The sequence below is a fragment of the Bubalus bubalis genome, chromosome 3 (genome assembly GCF_019923935.1).
Source record: "Bubalus bubalis isolate 160015118507 breed Murrah chromosome 3, NDDB_SH_1, whole genome shotgun sequence".
Lineage (NCBI taxonomy): Eukaryota > Metazoa > Chordata > Mammalia > Artiodactyla > Bovidae > Bubalus > Bubalus bubalis.
Window position 1 is genome coordinate 85626031 of NC_059159.1, and position 18063 is coordinate 85644093.

Here is an 18063-nt window from a genome sequence, read left to right on the forward strand (position 1 = left end):
TCTCCCCCACCTCCCCTTATACAACCTGTCCACTGTAATCCTACCTAGTAAGTTGTGTGGCCTGAGGTGTCCCAGCACTGGCCCCTAACAGCTGTTGGGTGGGGCCAGGTCTTGGCACTGATGAGCTGGAGAGAGGATCCCACAACAGTGCCTGCCCATCCAGTGTCCATGTGGTAGAAGGAACTCCCAAGTATGGCTGCTGCTGATGCCCAGGGCATCAGCTGTGTCCCCAGGGTCAGCTGCAGCCACCCACTCCGCTACCTCTCTGAGAGACTCCCCAAGACCAGCAGGTAGGTCTGGCCCAAGGTCCTGTCAATTTTCTGCGTTTACCCTGGGTCTCATTGCAGAGAGATTGTGTGCCCTTTAAAAGGGGAGTCAATTTTGTGAGTCCCAAAGGACTGGGAGAAATAAGCCCTACTGACCTTCAAAGCCAAATGCTCTGGGGACTCAGCTTCTTAGTGCAGGACCCTCAGGCTGAGGAGCCCAAACTACAGCTCAAAACTTACTCCTATGAGAGAACCTCTGGAATAGAACTATACCAGTTTGTGGGTCTCCCATCCCAGGAGGGGCGGTATGGAACATGACTATATCCAAGTCTGCCCCTCCTTCCCAGTCACACTGTAGTTTCTTTTTTATGTCTTTAGTTGTAGAAGATCTCTTCTGGTTGGTTCTGGTCTTTTTCATTGACCAGGTTGTTCTGCAGGTAGCTGATTTTGGCATGCTCGTAAGACAAGGTCTGTCTACTCCACCTTCTTGGCTGTAGCACAAAAATACAGATTTAAATTGCCTTGGCTTTTATCTTATTGATAAACTCATATAATTTGAGTTTGATACAATTCTGAAACATATCATCTGGATTTTGAGTATTCACACCCATTACTATGTGGCTTTTTTTTTTAAAAATGAAGCTTCAGCTTATAAAGTATCACACTAAGAGTAAATCTTTTAATTGCAGAAAGGATTTAATGTGCAAATATCCAGGTATAAGTAAACTTGGTAAACTTATACTATCATAAGGGCTTTTTATATTGCTTTGCCCATGCAGATACTAGGATCAGGTCACTGCTCTAGCCACAAAGCTTTCATCCAGCCCAGACAGCAACATGTACATAAGTACTCATGTGTGATAGAGAGTGGCTTCTGGACCAACTGATCCAAATTCTTTTTGGTACCATCCCTGGGCTCCAAGGGAGAAGGCAATGGCACCCCACTCCAGTACTCTTGCCTGGAGAATCCCATGGATGGAGGAGCCTGGTAGGCTGGAGTCCACGGGGTCGCTAAGAGTCGGACACGACTGAGGGACTTCCCTTTCACTTTCGTGCATTGGAGAAGGAAATAGCAACCCACTCCAGTATTCTTGCCTGGAGAATCCCAGGGACGGCGGAGCCTGGTGGGTTGCTGTCTATGGGGTCGCAGAGAGTCGGACACGACTGAGCGACTTAGCAGCAGCAGCTGGGCTCCAAGAAAGCCTATTTTTTGGCTAGGGAACTACCCACTTCCCAAGTGGCACTAGTGGTAAAGAACTCACCTGCCAATGCAGGAGAGGAGTGTTTGATCTTCCTGAGTCAGGAAGATTCCCTGGAGGAGGGTGTGCCAGTCCACTCCAGAACTCTTGCCTGGGGAATCCCATGGACAGAGGAGTCTGGCGGGCTACAGTCCATAGGGTCCCAAAGAGTTGGATATGGAACAACAGACTGGTTCCAAATCAGGAAAGCAGTACATCAAGCCTGTATATTGTCACTCTGCTTATTTAAACTATGCAGAGTACATCATGTGAAATGCTGGGCTAGATGAAGCACAAGCTGGAATCAAGATTGCCAGAAGAAATATCAATAACCTCAGATAAGCAGATGACACCACCCTTATGGCAGAAAGTGAAAAGGAACCAAAGAGCCTCTTGATGAAAGAGGGGAGTGAAAAAGTTGGCTTAAAACTCAACATTCAGAAACTAAGATCATGGCATCTGGCCCCATCACTTCATGGCAAAGAGATGGGGAAACAGTGGCAGACTTTATTTGGGGGGGCTCCAAAATCACTGCAGATGGTGAATGCAGCCATGAAATTGAAAGACACTTGCTCCTTGGAAGAAAAGCTATGACCAACCTAGACAGCATATTAAAAAGCAGAGGCATTACTTTGCCAACAAAGGTCCATATGGTCAAAGCTGTGGTTTTTCCCAGTAGTCATTTATGAATGTGAGAATTGGACTATAAAGAAAGCTGAGCACCAAAGAATTGATGCTTTTGAACTGCGGTGTTGGAGAAGACTCTTGAAAGTCCCTTGGACTGCAAGGAGATCCAACCAGTCCATCCTAAAGGAAATCAGTTCTGAATATTCATTGGAGGGACTGATTCTGAAGCTGAAACTCCAATACTTTGGCCACCTGATGCAAAGAACTGACTCATTGGAAAAGACACTGGTGCAGGGAAAGATTGAAGGTGGGAGGAAAAGGGGGACAACAGAGGATGGTTGGCATGGCATCACTGACTCAATGGACATGAGTTTGAGTAGGCTCCAGGAATTGGTGATGGACAGGGAAGCCTGGCATGCTGCAGTCCATGGGGTCTCAGAGTCGGACATGACTGAATGACTGAAGTGACTTAGCACACACGCAGGGAACTACCCATTTCATTTGTCTCCAAAACATTGTCTCAGAGCAAAATGTTCTAGTACTGAGCATTTTCTCCCTCAGGTGACCTCTTAATTGTGCCTCCTGAAGGCTGTCAAGAATGCACTTAGCTCATAGATCTTTGCGAGAGATAAGCTTGTCCTGTTCTATTTAATACAGTATTAGAACAAGATGAATATAAAGCTGCTGGTGGCAGTTAAGGTCTGTTATCTGAGCTCAGTTGTTTGACTGTATATACAGGCCCTTCTCAGTTTTAAGTTCACGTAGTATTTCTAGCTCTTTACTAGTCCGTCTTCCAGAAGGCTCTGACTATAGCGGTAGAGGTTTCTCATTCTTTGCCTCATTTCACCCAACAGCCTATCAGCAGACTCTATATGTGTGAGTGAGGGACAGGTCTAATTTCTACTGACTGAACTTTTATTTGAGAAGGACAGTTTATCACTTAGAAGCCAACACATTCCAGTCAGGGATTACTGATCAATAAAACACATTTCTTCATACTAAGCAGAGTGTTTGGTTATTGAGCTCTCCATCCTTCTCCTGATAACACTGTTCACAAACCTTCCATGTATGCTGTGTACCCAGACACACTCAAAGGCATCACTTACATTCGGAGAATGGAAAAAAGGGTTTTCTGACCTTCCAGGCTGACTTTCCATTAGTGAAATAACCTATGCCCTCAACTTTTCCTACTTTACCTGTAAGGGGAGAGGGTTATGGATTCCACTTAAATTGTCCACTTGGTTTACTTCTCTGGTATTGGTATCTGCACCTCTCATTCACCCTCACCACTTACCTCGTAGTACAATCACTTACCAGCCATGTGCAACAGCTTCTTTATGTATAGACTGAGCTGAGAAGTGTCTCCTCTTGGCCCCCAAACTGAGTTCCAGAAATGTGTTTTTACATATCCTCCTGGGCACTTGCATCTGGTCAGAGCTCCCAGTAGACAACCTGCCTGTTTGGAGTATCTACTGGGACACCATAGAGAATCCCTATCAAGACCTAAGCAGCAATCAGGATTGTAACTTTTGAGAATGACATAAGTCTGCTGATGCCTTGGTCCTGTGCAGAGGTGTTAGCAGCAAGGGGACTTTGTTCAGGACAGTGACAGAGCTAGAATCATCTTACTGTTGTTTAGTCGCTAAGTCATGTCTGACTCTTGTGACCCCCATGGACTGTAGCCCAGCACGCTTCTCTGTCCATGGGATTTCCCAGGCAAGAATACTGGAGTGGCTTGCTATTTCCTTCTCCAGGGCGTTACTGCACTAACCAGTCTTGAACTACAAACAAGTCACCAGCTGGATGTTTTCTTTTTAAAAGTCAGTAAAACTGACCATTCTGTCCATAATCTCACTTCCCTGGGGTAGTTAGTACTTCACAGATGTTGCTGGACCAAAACCGTTCTGTTTGGAGAGATGTGTAGATGACTGCAGAAGGTGGTGGTATCAGGCACAAGAAAAATGCACAATCTGCTACTCCTATGCACCATCCCTGCCAAAAGTGATTAGTTTTCCTCTAGTATCCTTTACTGTCAGGGCTTCCCTGGTGGCTCAGCGAGAAAGAATCTGCCTGTGAAGTAAGAGATGCAGATTCGATTCCTGGGTTGGAAAGACCCCTGGAGAAAGAAATGGCAACCCACTCCAGTATTCTTTGCCTAGGAAACCCCATAGACAGAGGAGCCTGGCAAGCTATAGACCCCAGGGTCACAAAAGAGTTGGACATAACTTAGTGACTAAACGACAGCAGCAATCTTACTGTTTCACCATCCGACTTCTGTCTTTCAGAAGAGCAGGGTCAAAAGAAAAATCTTCACACTATTCCTGTTTAACTCTTAGGAGTAGCCTTCATCCATCCCCGAGGAATGACTACACCCCAGACCTTATCTCTACTACACTGTCCACAGTTCTCTTCTACTCAAGCTGACTTATAAAAACTGCTTTTATTAATACCAAGAATATAATGCTGAGAAACATGTTCTCTCACATCATAGATTTATTATGTTTGTCCCATACATCTCTAATCATCTTGAAGGATCTGAGCCACTTTGGTACAACAGAGAAACATCCTGATTCCCAAACCAGATGCAAAGCTTCATATAGTGAGTGGGTTTTCATACACTGCCTTCCTTATCTATCCATTATATTTTCCAGCGAAAAACAGAAACAGGATTCTCTTTAATCCCCTTGCATGGGGGGACAAAATGTGATCTTCCTAACATTTCTAAAGAAATGTGGCAAACAACACAACCCTCTCAGCTTTAGAGTGATCGTAAGAAAGCAGCAAGGACTACCTAAGCTCCACTGTGTTCCTAGGACCTCCAGAAAAATAGCTCATGTGAGCTCAAACATTTTAACCCTGAACTGACACCCTCCTCCCTGACTTCCTTAGAATCATGTCATCCAAACTCAAAGCCTGGACAGATCCCCTTCCCACTTCTTCCTCCTGAGCCTCCTCACGCTTCTTCACGGAGAGGACTCTCACTGCAAAACAAACAAAAAAAAAGAAACCCTGACTTGGTTTAACTATAGAGCTGTTTCTAGGGGTCTGTAGCTGCTGGGCTTCATACCACCACCAGGAAAGGAGAGCGTGCAGAACTAGCAGTCTTCCAGCCCCATCTGTTCCCTGAGTGGTCAGAGACAAGAAAATGTGGTGCTAATTTTTTCTGGGGAGGGGGGTGGTGTGAGGGTGGAACGTGGCCTCTTCTATTTTATGCATATAAGTAACATTTTATGCGTGTTAGTAACATTTTTAACCATGCAAAAAAATATCTGAAGAATTTGAGAAAAGCTCTATTTCCTTCAACTGATAGGTTAAGAAAAAAGGACTGGAGGTTTAGATGTGTCCTTAACATTCTCATAGCCACAGTGTAGATCATTAAACGTTCAGCATTGTGAACACATCTTTACCCAAGTCCCTTGAAAGAATATCATCAAAAGCACTGGTTTTGAAACTTTCAGAAGATAAAAGATTTCATAGTCTCCACTTCAAAGAGCATAAGTCGTAAAATCACAGAGCAAAAGACTGACAGATTTAATCTTCCAAGGATACCAACAATGCTAATTGCCATCCCACAGGCGCCTTGGACACTTTGCCATTTCTCACCAAATTGAATCTACTTCAGTCTTTAAATGTGAGAATGCTTCTGTTGCATTGTACCTCCTGCTTGCTCAGTTGCTTCTATCGTGTTCAACTCTTACTGACCACCAATTCTTGTATGTGCACAAACACAGAATGATCAATGGCTAAATGGAAAGCGAATCTTAAGCAAAATACTGCAGCAACACCCAGTGGAATGCAGGCAATCTCACCTATTTGAGGGAGGAAGATACTATTATTCTGAGAATTTCCATCAGATTGGCTCATCAGTTACTAAGGAAACCAGCAGCATGGGGCCCTTCCTTTAAACCTTTTAGGAACTAGCAGATGGGGAGCCCTTTTGGCCTAAGTATCAGAACAGCCACTAGGTGGGGCAAGGGGAAACACATTCCTGTGGTTGGAGTGTAAGTCCGCAGGGACCTGTCTAGTCGGAGATGTAGGAAAAGCAAGAGAAGTCATTCTGAAGGGCCTGACCATACACCTCACCTCCCTACATACCTGCAGAGCCCTTACAATCCTGGTCTGCCCATATTCCAAGACATCCTCTGGGTCAGTTCAGTATGTAGCGGTTCAGTTCAGTTGCTCAGTCGTGTCCGACTCTGTGACCCCATGGACTGCAGCACACCAGGCTTCCCTGTCTGTCACCAACTCCCAGAGTTTATTCAAACTCATGTCCATTAAGTTGGTGATGCCATCCAACCTTCTCATCCTCTGTCATCCCCTTTTCCTCCCACCTTCAATCTTTCCCAGCATCAGGGTCTTTTCCAGTGAGTCAGCTCTTCTTATCAGGTGGCCAAAGTATTGGAGTTTCAGCTTCAGCATCAGTTCTTTCAATGACTATTCAGGACTGATTTCCTTCAGGATGGACTGGTTGGATCTCCTTGCAGTCCAAGGGACTCTCAAGAGTCTTCTCCAACACCACAGTTCAAAAGCATCAATTCTTTGGTGCTCAGCTTTCTTTATAGTCCAACTTTCACATCCATACATGACTACTGGAAAAACCACAGCCTTGACTAGATGGATCTTTGTTGACAAAGTAATGTATCTGCTTTTTAATATGCTGTCTAGGTTGGTCATAACTTTTCTTCCAAGGATCAAGCATCTTTTAACTTCATGGCTGCAGTCACCATCTGCAGTGATTTTTGGAGCCCCCCAAAATAAAAGTTTGTCACTGTTTCCACTGTTTCCCCATCTATTTGCCATGAAGTGATGAGACCAGATACCATGATCCAAGTTTTCTGAATGTTGAGTTTTAAGCCAACTTTTTTCAGTCTCAAGAGTATGTAGCAGCGTCTACAACCAAATATCATAAATGCATTAAATACAAAGGACAGCAGCTGAGAAGTGTCAAGAGTAAGCAAGGCCCTCGGCAATCAGGACAGGAAGAAGGCAAGAGTCTTCACTGGCCCCACATGGCTGCGTTAGCCAGGTTGATTTCCCTCGGCGTCCTGCTGCACACCAGCCAGCAGATTCACTTTGCAGAGAGACCACCACTGTCACCCAGTCCTCCAGCTGATTCCCTGCCCTCAAGCTAAGGAGGAAATCTAGCAGGACAATACAAAGAGGTCCTGACCAGTAAGAAAAAGATAAGCCTTAAGAGCATTCTCAGATAATGCCACCCAGGCCTGTGTTTTCTGTCCTGGCTACAGTACACACGGTCTGTCCACCCCCAGTCCCCACAGCTGGTGCCACAACTAGCCTGCAGCAGCAGGGCTATAAGGTAAGTGGAAACACCAGATCTTGGCCAATAAACTGGGATTCCCTGGTCACTATCAATGTCTATGGAGAGATAGGATGAAAAGAGTACAACCATTGTGAAAAAAGATCAGACAGTAGTCTGAGGTCCAATCCACAAACCTGTCCTCAGTTAATATCCCTAAAACCGGTAGCTTTTAATAGTTTAGGGGTGGTGGGTACAATCAATTACCCAACCAAGTAACTCCCAAAGCATTTGATAAAGGAAGAAACCAGGTCATTGCGTTTTGCCTGCATGCACCAGCCATCCCTGTGCAGTCAGATCGACCAGGAGCACAGGATGTCTACTTTATAACTGGAAAGAGACTCTGAGGTTAACAGGATATCATCAATGTAAGGATCTAGAAAGACATGCCTCACAGTAGACAGCAGCCATAGGGTCTCTAGTGGAGGGCCACTTTGGAATTAGCAACCCCACCCTTTCTCCCCACCCTAGTCTGTTTCCCATTTTTATTTCCCTACACCTCAGCACTCACCAGAGCTTGTTTGCTGGCTCACCAGTGATTGAACTGCACCCGGCAGGCCTGCAAGTTTTAGAGTTGCCCAGCCTAGAGGTTGAGGAAAGAGCCCAGAGTAAGTGGCAGAGACATTAGCAGTTTATTGAACTAGGGATCTTACATGTCTGAAGCCAAAGGTCTCCCAAGAACATCCAACTGGGAACAGCAAACAAGACAGATCTGTCATCTTTGCTACTCTAGTTGGGGGTGCAGGGCTGGGGGGGGGGGGGGGGGGCAGATACAGACTAGTATTCCACTAGGCAAAACTGACCTGAGGTTGGTTCATTGGTTACTAAAGAAACCAGCAGCTGGGGCCAGTCCCTCACAACCCCTTAGGTTACTGTCCATCACCAGGGCTGATATTTCTCCTTAATGAACTAGCTGTGGAGCCCTTTTGGCCTAAGCACGAGAACAACCATTAGGTAGGGCAGGGGCAAGCATGGTCCTTGAGTGGGGTATACCTGTAGCAGGGACGGGCCTAGCAGGGGATGGAGAAGAGCCATCTTCAGCGACCTGACCATACATTCTACTCTGTACATACCCTGCACAACTCATTATCCTGGTGTCCCTCTTCAGAGACGTCCGTGGGGTCAGTCTAGTGTGTAGAGGTGCCCTGCAACCAAATACAACAAATAATACAAAGGAGAGCAGCTAAGAAGTGTCATAGTAAACTAGGCCCAGGACAGGAAGAAGGCAAGGGTCTTTGCTGGCCCCACATGGCTGCATTAGCCAGACTGATTTCCCATCCAGTCCTGCTGCACACCCAGCCAGAACAGTCACTTTGCAGTGAAGCCACCGTGGTCACCCAGTCCTCCAGCTGATTCCCCACCTTCAGTCAGGGAGAAAATCCTGAAGGACAATACAGGGAGGTTCTGACCAGTAAGAAAAAGACAACCTTGACACCATCTCAGATAATGTCACCTCTGCCCGTGTTTCCTGCCTTGGCCTGCAGTACCACACAGTCTGTTCACCCCCAGGCCCCACAACAGATGCCACATAATAAGACTTCCAATTAGCCTGCCAGCAGCAAGGTTGTAAGTCAGGTAGAAATAACCAGTGCTTACCATCCTTATCAGCTCATGAGACAGTCTCTTTTCTTAAACAGGCAACTCACTGTTCTACTCGTGGATCCTGCTTTGGTTTTCTTTTTTCTTTTTTTTTTTTTTTTGCCCCTTCTCCCTTGGGCACAAGTCCTCTGTTGTAATAAAAGGCTTTGCTTGCCTAAGAGTCTTCTGGAAGTGGTATCATTTCTATGATTTTGCTGCCCAAGCATCTAGAAAGGGCTTGGGAACAACAGCAGTCCTGTTTATTGCTCACAGCTGTTCTAGATTCCCCAGAAGTGATTTTTGCCATTGCTTGATGACTGATGGAAGCCTGTGGTTATGGTTTCCACTGATTCTAAGACACTGTAGACAGCAGAGAGCTGTGGTTTCATCACACTGCGTCCTTGCTCCATCCTTTTCCAGAGCTGGGCCCAGAAGCTCCATGGTATTCTTAATATGTTGGGTTCACAACAGGTTCCAGTGAAACCCTTGAAGGGAACTGGTCACACCCAATTCACAAGCCTGTCTTCAGTTAATTATCCCCAAAGCCTGTGGCTCTGTTTAGGGGTGGTAGGTTGCTGGTACAATCGATTACCTGATCAGGTTACTCCCAAAGTATCTGACAGGACACCCTAGCCCTTGCATTTTGCCTGCGTTCACCAGCCATCCCAACACAAATTGGCCTTGAGCACAGGGCTGCTACTTTTAAACTGGAAAGAAACTGAGGTTAGCAGGGTATCACCAGTAAAAAGATTGAGAAAGACATGCCTCATGGTGGACAGCAGCCACAGGGTCCCTCATGCTAGCGGAAGGCCACCTTGAGATTAGTGCCCCTGCCCATTCCCCACCACTTTCCCTACCCCCGACCCCAGTCTGTTCCCCATTTTTATTTCCCTACATCTCAGCACTCAAAACTTCTTTGGCTTCTTGGCTGGTTCACTTGTGGTTGAGCTGTACCCGGCATACCTGCAAGCCTTAGTGTAGCCTAATCTGTAAACTGAGGAAAGAGCCCAAGGTTGGTGGCAGAGACATCAGTGGTTTATTGGACTGAGGATGCTGCATAGCCAAAAGTCCTCAAAGAACACCCAACTGTCAACAGCAAACAGCAGGTAAGAAGGTAAGAAAGGCCAGGCATCCTTGTTACTTGGTGCCCAGGGGTAGATGGAGATTAGCATTTCTATGGGAAACAAACTTCAGGTTGGCTCATCATTTACTAAGGAAACCAACAGCAGGTTCCACTCCCTCAAACACCTCAGGTTCATGACCATCATGAGGATTGGTATTTCCCTTTCAGGAACTAGCAGGTGGAGCTACTTCTCCCTAAGCATTGGAACAACCACTAGGTGGGGCAGGGGCAAGCAGGTTCCTGTAAGTGGGGTGTAAGTGCAGCAGAAATGCTCTAGCAGGGGACAGAGAAAGGGCAGGAGAACAGCCATCATGAGGGCATGACCATGCACCCCGACCCCCTACATAACCTTGCACAACCCTTACAATGATGCCCCATCCTAGACATCCTTAGGCTCAGTCAGTACGTTGCTGGGTCAGCCCAGCAACCAAATACCACAAATGTAATACAAGGGAAAGCAGCTGAGAAGTGTCATTGTAAGCGAGGCTCTGCGCACCCAGGACAGGAAGAAGGTAAGACTTTTCATTGGCCCCATGTGGCTGCATTAGCCAGGCTGATTTCCCACAGTGTCCTGCTGCACACCAGCCAGCAGACTCACTTTGCAGAGAGGCCACCCCTGTCGCCGGCGCTCCAGCTGATCCCCTGCCCTCAGGCCAGGGAGGAAATCCAGAAGGACAATACAGGGAGATCCTGACCAGTAAGCAAAAGACAAGCCTTAAGAGCATTCTCAGATAATGCCACCCAGGCCTGTGTTTTTTGTCCTGGCTGCAGAACCACACGGTCTGTCCATCCCCAGTCCCCACAGCAGATGCCATGTGATAAGCCTTCCAATGAGCCCTGTAGCAGCATGGTTGTAAGGAAAAGTAGAAATACCAGTGCTTACCAGCCTCATCAGCCATTCCTGAAATCCATGGTCAGTAAAGTGGGATTCCTCGTTGCTCCATGGTGAGTAAAGTGGGATTCCTTGTCGCTATCAATGTCCATGGTGAGATAGGAAGACAAGAGTACATCCATTTCAAAAAAAGACCAATGTTTTGGGGTCCTGGGGTCCTGAGTCTGGGTACCTGGGTGGCAGCGGTCTCCCAGAAATAAAAGAACTTTCTCTCTGCTACACGAAAGTGTATACATAGTTTGCAAGGCAAGAAGGTCCATCCACTGTAACCTTTAACCGTGCCTGTTTTTGTGCTTTCTTTCAGAAAATTCTCACACACTCCTTTCCCCACACCGAAACTCGCCATTCCTGATAGCCACCATGGGCCTCCTGCTGCTGAACCAAGAAGTGTGATGATTTCTGGACATTATCAGTCACCAGAGACAAACCCTCCCCTTTATTAGAAATGCAACTCGCCCCCCTCTACTCAGGGAGCTGGCTTTTTCTTGCCCCTTCTCCTTTGTGCACATGCTCTTTGAATAAAAAACTGCTTCCCCAAGAGTCTTGTGGAAATGATATCATTCCTATGCTGTTGCAGCCGAAGGATCTGGAAAGTGCCCGGGAACTTTGGGATTCCCATTTATCCCACACAGCTGTTCCAGATTCCCCATCAGTGGTTTTTCACGTTGTTCTATGCCTCATTGAAGCCTGTAGTTATGGCTTCCACTGCTTCTAAGACATTGCAGATGGCAGAGAGCTGTTGTTCCATCACACTGAATCATTGCTCTGCCCCCTTCCAATGCCCCAAAGCTCCAGGGTATCCTTAGTATACTACCTTCTCCAGAGGCCTGGACAAAACCTTTCTGGGGAACTGGCCATGCCCAATTTACACCCTCTCCTCAGTTAAATATCCCTACAGCTTGTGGCTGTTAAATGTTTAGCGGTGTTGGGTTGGGGGTCTGCTTGATTACCCAACCAGGTTAACTCCCAAAGTATCTGATAGGAAACCCAGGTCCTTGCATTTTGCCTGCATTCACCAGCCTTCCCTGTCCAGTCAAATAGACCATGAGCTCAGGACTGCTGCTTTTTACCTGGAAACATACCCTGAGGTTAAGAGGATATCAGCAGTAGAAGGATCTAGAAAGACAAACACAGTGGACAGTGGCCTCAGGGTCCCCCTTGCTAGTGGAGGGCTACCTTGGGATTAGCACCCTTCCAGTCTGTTACTCATTTTTATTTCCCTACATCTCAGCACTCACCAGAGTTTCCTTGGTCTCTTGGCTGGCTCACCAATGGTTGAGTGGCATCCCCCACATCTTCAAGCCATAGAGCTGCCCACTCCGGAGACTGAGGAAAGAGCCCAGAGTTGGTGGCAGAGACATGAGTGGTTTATTGGACTGGGGAATCTTACTGGTCTTAGCAGAAGGTCCTCAAAGAACACCCCACTGTGATCAGCAAATGGCAGGCAGGATGGGCCAGTCATCCTTGCTACTCAGTGCCTGGGGAGGACTGAGATGATCCTTTCCAGCAGGAACTGACCTCAGGTTGGCTCATCAGTTACCAAGGAAACCAGGAGCCAAGCCATCCCTCACAACCCCTCAGGTTAATGACCAACACCAGGGCTGATATTACCCTTTAGTGAAGTAGCAGGTGTAGCTGCTTTAGCCCAAGCAGTAGAACGCCCCCCCAAACTGGGTGGGGCACTCATGTTCCTGTGAGTGGGGTCTAAGTGACCGGTCTAGCAGGGGATGTAGAAAGAAGAGAACATCCAGGTTGAATTGCCTAAGCATACAGCGTGTGCACTGTTTACAGAGTAATTTGTTGGAAACATATTCTATGACTTCCAATGGTAGGCTAGGGTTTATTAACCTCGGCACTGCAGACATTGAGGGCAGATCACTCTGCTGTGCTGTCTATCCTGTGTGGACTGTAGGGCATTGAACAGCATCCCTCACCTCTATCCATTAGATGCCAATGTCAGCCCTCATCACCAGTTTTAGTGACTGGACATGTCTCCAGACATCGCCAACATCCCCTCAGGGACAAAATTCCCCTCACTGAGAATCAATGGATTATGTCATAATAGCTTGCTCACTGGACCACTCACTTTTGAGCTCAAGCTCCCCATGTAAAAAGTACAACTACACTGAGTACACCATGCTCACAGGAAAACCAGGCCACAGGAGAGGTCATGGAGAGCTGCGTCACTGCCCACGACCAGTTGAGGTCCCAGCTGAGGCTTATTAGCATCAGATCTATAAGTGAAAGTGCCCACCAACTGCCAGGTCACCCCCAGTTACCCAGTGATCTGTGCATCTGAGGCCCTAAAAAATTGTGAAACAGGGACAAGCCATTCCTTCTGTGCCCTGTGGAAATAAATCCCTGACTTACAGAATCTGTGAGCTGAGACAATTATTATTTAGGGTGATTGATCTTGGAGTAAGTTATAGTGACAAAGCTATAGTGACAGGGACATTGTATTGTGTGCAGAAAATGTTTTAAGCTACTAAATTTTATGATAACTTGCAATGCAGCAATATTTACCATAAGATGCTCTATGCTCGGAGTCGACTAATACAGGGAGCACAAATTATAATAATTGCTTCAGCAATTTCACTTGGAGTACCGGGGCAAATTGCTTCCTTTCCTCTCCCCGCAGTCAGAAGGGGAAATGGGAGAGGCTGTGGCCTCAAAATAAAGCTGCAGGACTCCTATCTTTTTATTTTTATTATTATTGTTTATTTATTTTTGGCTGTGCTGGATCTTCTTTGCCACATTCAGGCTTTCTATAGTTACAGAAGGCAGGGCTACTCTCTAGGGGTGGTGCACGGGTTTCTCCTGTTGCAGAGTATGGGCCCTAGAGCTCAGGAGTTATGGGCCCAGGAGTTGTGGCTCTAGGGGTTAGTTGCCCTGCAGCATGTGGAATCTTCCTGGATGATGGATCGAACCTGTGTCCCTTGCATTGGCAGGTGGATTCTTAGCCACTATACCAACAGGGAAGTGCCGATGTCATTCTTTTTTTAAAAGAAAAATATTAATTTATTAGGCTGTGCCAGGTGTTAGCTGCAGCATGTGGGATCTAGTTTCCTGACTAGGGATCAAATCTGGGCCCCCTGCACTGGGAGCCTGGAGTCTTACTAGACCACCAGAGAAGTCCCCTATGTCATACTTAACCATGTATTCAATACAAAGAAAAAGTGGAGTACTTCCATTCTCTATGTATAAGGATATACATGGAGTATAAAATAGATCCACAGTACATCTGTGATATCAAAACTTCATAGTGCGGGCAAATTAGAAAAAATATCTCAAAAGACTGTGGATGGGGGGAAAGGGAGGCAATTATGAAAAAAAAATTAACAGTTGAGAAATGCTGTCAGAACCCATTTGGAGAGTGCAAAATGAAAAGCAAAAACAAAAGTAGAAAGTAAGAAGGAACTTGCAGAAAATGGAAACCATGGGCTCGTATTTAAGATACAGGCCTGAAGGAAGGTCTTAAGAGAACAAAGAGAGCAGGTTCACAGAGTCACCCACCTCCCCAGGCCACAAGCATCTGCAAGGTCCCCAATGGCCCCAGCCTGGTCCTTCCTCCTGGCCCTGCTGCTGCTCAGCTGCAATGCCATCTGCTCTCTGGGCTGCCACCTGCCTCACACCCACAGCCCGGCCAACAGGAGGGTCCTGATGCTCCTGCAACAACTGAGGAGGGTCGCCCCTTCCTCCTGCCTGCAGGACAGAAATGACTTCGCATTCCCCCAGGAGGCGCTGGGTGGCAGCCAGTTGCAGAAGGCTCAGGCCATCTCTGTGCTCCACGAGGTGACCCAGCACACCTTCCAGCTCTTCAGCACAGAGGGCTCGGCCGCCACGTGGGACCAGAGCCTCCTGGACAAGCTCCACGCGGCACTGGATCAGCAGCTCACTGACCTGCAAGCCTGTCTGAGGCAGAAGGAGGGGCTGCGAGGGGCTCCCCTGCTCAAGGAGGACGCCAGCCTGGCTGTGAGGAAATACTTCCTCAGACTCACTCTCTATCTGCAAGAGAAGAGACACAGCCCTTGTGCCTGGGAGGTTGTCAGAGCAGAAGTCATGAGAGCCTTCTCTTCCTCAACAGAGTTGCAGGAGAGATTCAGGAGAAAGGACTGACACACACCTGGTTCAACATGGAAATGATTCTCACAGACCAACAGACCACACTTCCTCCTGCGCTGCCATGTGGAAGACTCTCATTTCTGCTGTCATCAGGCACTGAACCGAATCAATTTGTCACATGATTTCAGGAATATTAAAGGATATCATGTTCTACTCTATAGGCACTAGTCCCTCACAGATGCCCTAGCTGATGTATCCATTTATTTATCTACTTGGACATTTATTTATTTACTTATTTATAAAGATTTACATTATTCTTGTCCATATATATTTATGTATATATATATATGTTGTCATTAAGAGAAAAATATATATACTCTGTATGCAGTTTATTATTTTTCTTCACTCATTAAATTCTTCCTATAAAAACTTCCTTTGTTTGCAGTTTATTTAAAAAAGAAACACCAAACCTGAATGTGCAACTTGATTAAAGAATACATTTTACAATTCCTTGACCCTTTTTTACAACTTGCATGTTAGAAGTAAAAATACACTTCTTTTAGCCAGGGTATTTGTTTCCTTCAGGACATATAGGTGAACATAACTAGTCCAATCTTTTTTGTAATTCTGATTTTTTTTAAGGAAAATAACCTAGAAACAATAATCAGTTAATTCATAATAATGTGTTAATTATTTTAAAAAATAGTATTAATTAGTTGTAAAAAATATCAGTTAGGTTGAATGCAAAAACAAAAGGGAGAAAAATGGAATTCCCTCAGTAGAAGGTGGATCAAGCTATGTGAGGACATAAAAATAAAAGTTAACTACTAAACTAGTGGGCTTCCCCCACCGCTTAGCAGTAAATACTCTGCCTGCAATGCAGGAACCACAGGAGGCATGGATTCAATCCCTTGGTCTGGAAGATCCCTGGAGAAGGAAATGGCAACCCACACCAGTATTTTTGCCTGGGGAATTCCATGGACAGAGGAGCCTGGTGGGTGACAGTCCATAGGGTCTCAAACAGTCAGACACAACTGAAGCGAGTTAGCACAGCACAGCACTAGACAAAGAGACATTTCAGTGCAAATGTCCATTGGATTTGGAGATGGCAACTGACAAGCAACTTTATGAAGTGTAAAGCATGGAACAGAAGAAGTGATCAAATAGGAGAGTACAGAATGAGAAAAGGACTTAAATTGAGTTCCATGACCTTAACCTTAAAAAGGAGGGAATGTCACAAAGGAAGCAGAGATAGAGTAGACGTAAGTTAACAGGACATGAGAGAATGGTGAGAAGACAGATGCAAAGGCTGCAACCACTTAAGAGGCAATGCATTCATGAACATGTAGATGGAAAATGCCTCCTACTTGGGAAAAGAGATGACATTGACCTTTTAGTGAGAGCTTGCTTGGTAGAATTAATCAGCAGAAACCATAGTGGACAAGATGAAAGGATGAAGAAGAGAAGGTAATGATAATATATAGAACACGGCTTTCAGATATTTGCTGTCTGAACTGGAGGAGACAATAGGGTTGGACCTAAAGTAGAAGGTGGATTTTTTTTCTTTTCTTTTTTTTTTTTTTGCTCTGCAGTGTTTTCCCTTTTTGAAATACTTTGCTTATGAAGGGATTTCATGGATTTGATATATAGACAACTCATATCAGTGTTCAAGATCGGATTTACTTTAAATCATGAGATTCAGTCACATACAATGGTAATGTATCATTATTTTGATTAATTGGATGTTGAAAGTCCCTGATGCTGGGAAAGATTGAAGGCAGGAGGAGAAAGGGAAGACAGAGGATGAGATGGTTGGATGGCATCACCGACTCAATGGATATGAGTTTGAGTAGGCTCCAGGAGTTGGTGATGGACAGGGAGGCCTGGCGTCCTGTAGACCGTGGGGTCACAAAGAGCTGGACATGACTGAGCGACTGAACTGAACTGAACTGAATGTCAGGAAGCTGCTCCGTGGTTGAAAGCATTCACTACATGGGAAATAGATGGAACTGACCTTACTGAGAGCTGTTGTGGTGGAATCAATCAGCAGGAACCATACTGGAGTAGGTGGAAGATTATAACAAACGAAGTCCCATGGACATATACTCACCTGGGGATTCACTTCACTTCTTTTACTCTTGTCAAGTCAGATTTGCATTAGTTTTTCTTTGGCCTCAGTGTATCTGATACAATGATGGCTTTCCAAGAAAGCTGAATGGAGAAGAAAATCGATGTGTTGAACATTACAGAAAATTATGGTACAGACCCTTTATGTTCCCATTTTTACTTTCCTACTAGGCTACTAACCTCAAGGTGATACAGAAAGCAATTCAGAAGTAGCAAGAAAACCCCTGCCCAGAAAAATATGAAATGAAAAAGAACATAAAATCACATCGACTCTGAAATCAGGAAAGCATGAGGCTGATTACCTAGCATCACAGACCCTACAGCTCCACTGTGAGATGAAAATGATGATCCAAGAGGCTCAACAAAAATGTACTCAGTCAGCTGATGATGCTTATTAACAACTTCTATTACAGCTCTGATGTAAGGTGAATAGAAGCCTATGATGGGAGGTATGATGGAAAAATCTAAGAATACTCATTGTGAATAATTTTTTGGATTAATTATGAACTCTGTGCTAACAATAGAATGGTGAACAAGAGATATACCTTTCTCCTTTGGTGGTTACTTGTTAAATGCGTCTAATAAATCTATTTTCAAGAAGACCAATGCAGAAGGATAAGTCAGAGGGACTGGTATTAAAAAAAAAAAAAAAAAAACAAGGCAGAAACAGAAACAAGACTAGAAGTAAACGCAGCCAAACTCCTTGCAAGATAAATGTAACTCCTTATCCTACATTTACTTCTTTTCCTTTATCCCATCCGTCATATTCAATGCATGACAGAAACTCGCTATGCTAAAAGGGGAGAAACACAGTTTGAAGAGACAGAGAAAAT

The 18063-nt window shown here is 45.5% G+C and overlaps 1 protein-coding gene and 2 long non-coding RNA genes across 6 annotated transcripts; 2 read left to right on the top strand and 1 right to left on the bottom strand.

Moving 5' to 3' along the window:
* Window positions 1-623: 623 nt before the first annotated feature.
* On the bottom strand, window positions 624-12474 carry LOC123332780. 3 transcript variants are annotated; one of them, XR_006549811.1, is made up of 5 exons: window positions 12280-12474; window positions 11033-11119; window positions 8522-8593; window positions 7960-8031; window positions 624-757 (listed from the first exon to the last, which is right to left on the bottom strand). It is a non-coding gene; the product is annotated as an uncharacterized LOC123332780 (long non-coding RNA). The 3 variants fall into 3 exon arrangements; XR_006549813.1 differs by lacking the exon at window positions 624-757 and adding an exon at window positions 4977-5112; XR_006549812.1 differs by lacking the exon at window positions 624-757 and adding an exon at window positions 6876-7021.
* Window positions 10231-11579, top strand: LOC123332778. 2 transcript variants are annotated; one of them, XR_006549809.2, is made up of 3 exons: window positions 10231-10661; window positions 10895-11094; window positions 11346-11579. It is a non-coding gene; the product is annotated as an uncharacterized LOC123332778 (long non-coding RNA). The 2 variants fall into 2 exon arrangements; XR_006549810.2 differs by having other exon boundaries at window positions 10238-10661; window positions 10921-11094.
* Window positions 12475-14353: 1879 nt separating the features above from the next.
* LOC112583545 (interferon alpha-B-like) lies at window positions 14354-15709 on the top strand. Its single transcript, XM_044939782.2, has one exon. It carries the CDS (start codon window positions 14588-14590, stop codon window positions 15155-15157), a length of 570 nt encoding a protein of 189 aa, XP_044795717.2. The 5' UTR covers window positions 14354-14587; the 3' UTR covers window positions 15158-15709.
* The last annotated feature ends 2354 nt before the right edge of the window (window positions 15710-18063 follow it).

Coding starts and splice junctions, on each gene's coding strand:
- LOC112583545 (XM_044939782.2), top strand. CDS start 14,588: ATGGCCCCAGCCTGGTCCTTCCTCCTGGCCCTGCTGCTGCTCAGCTGC.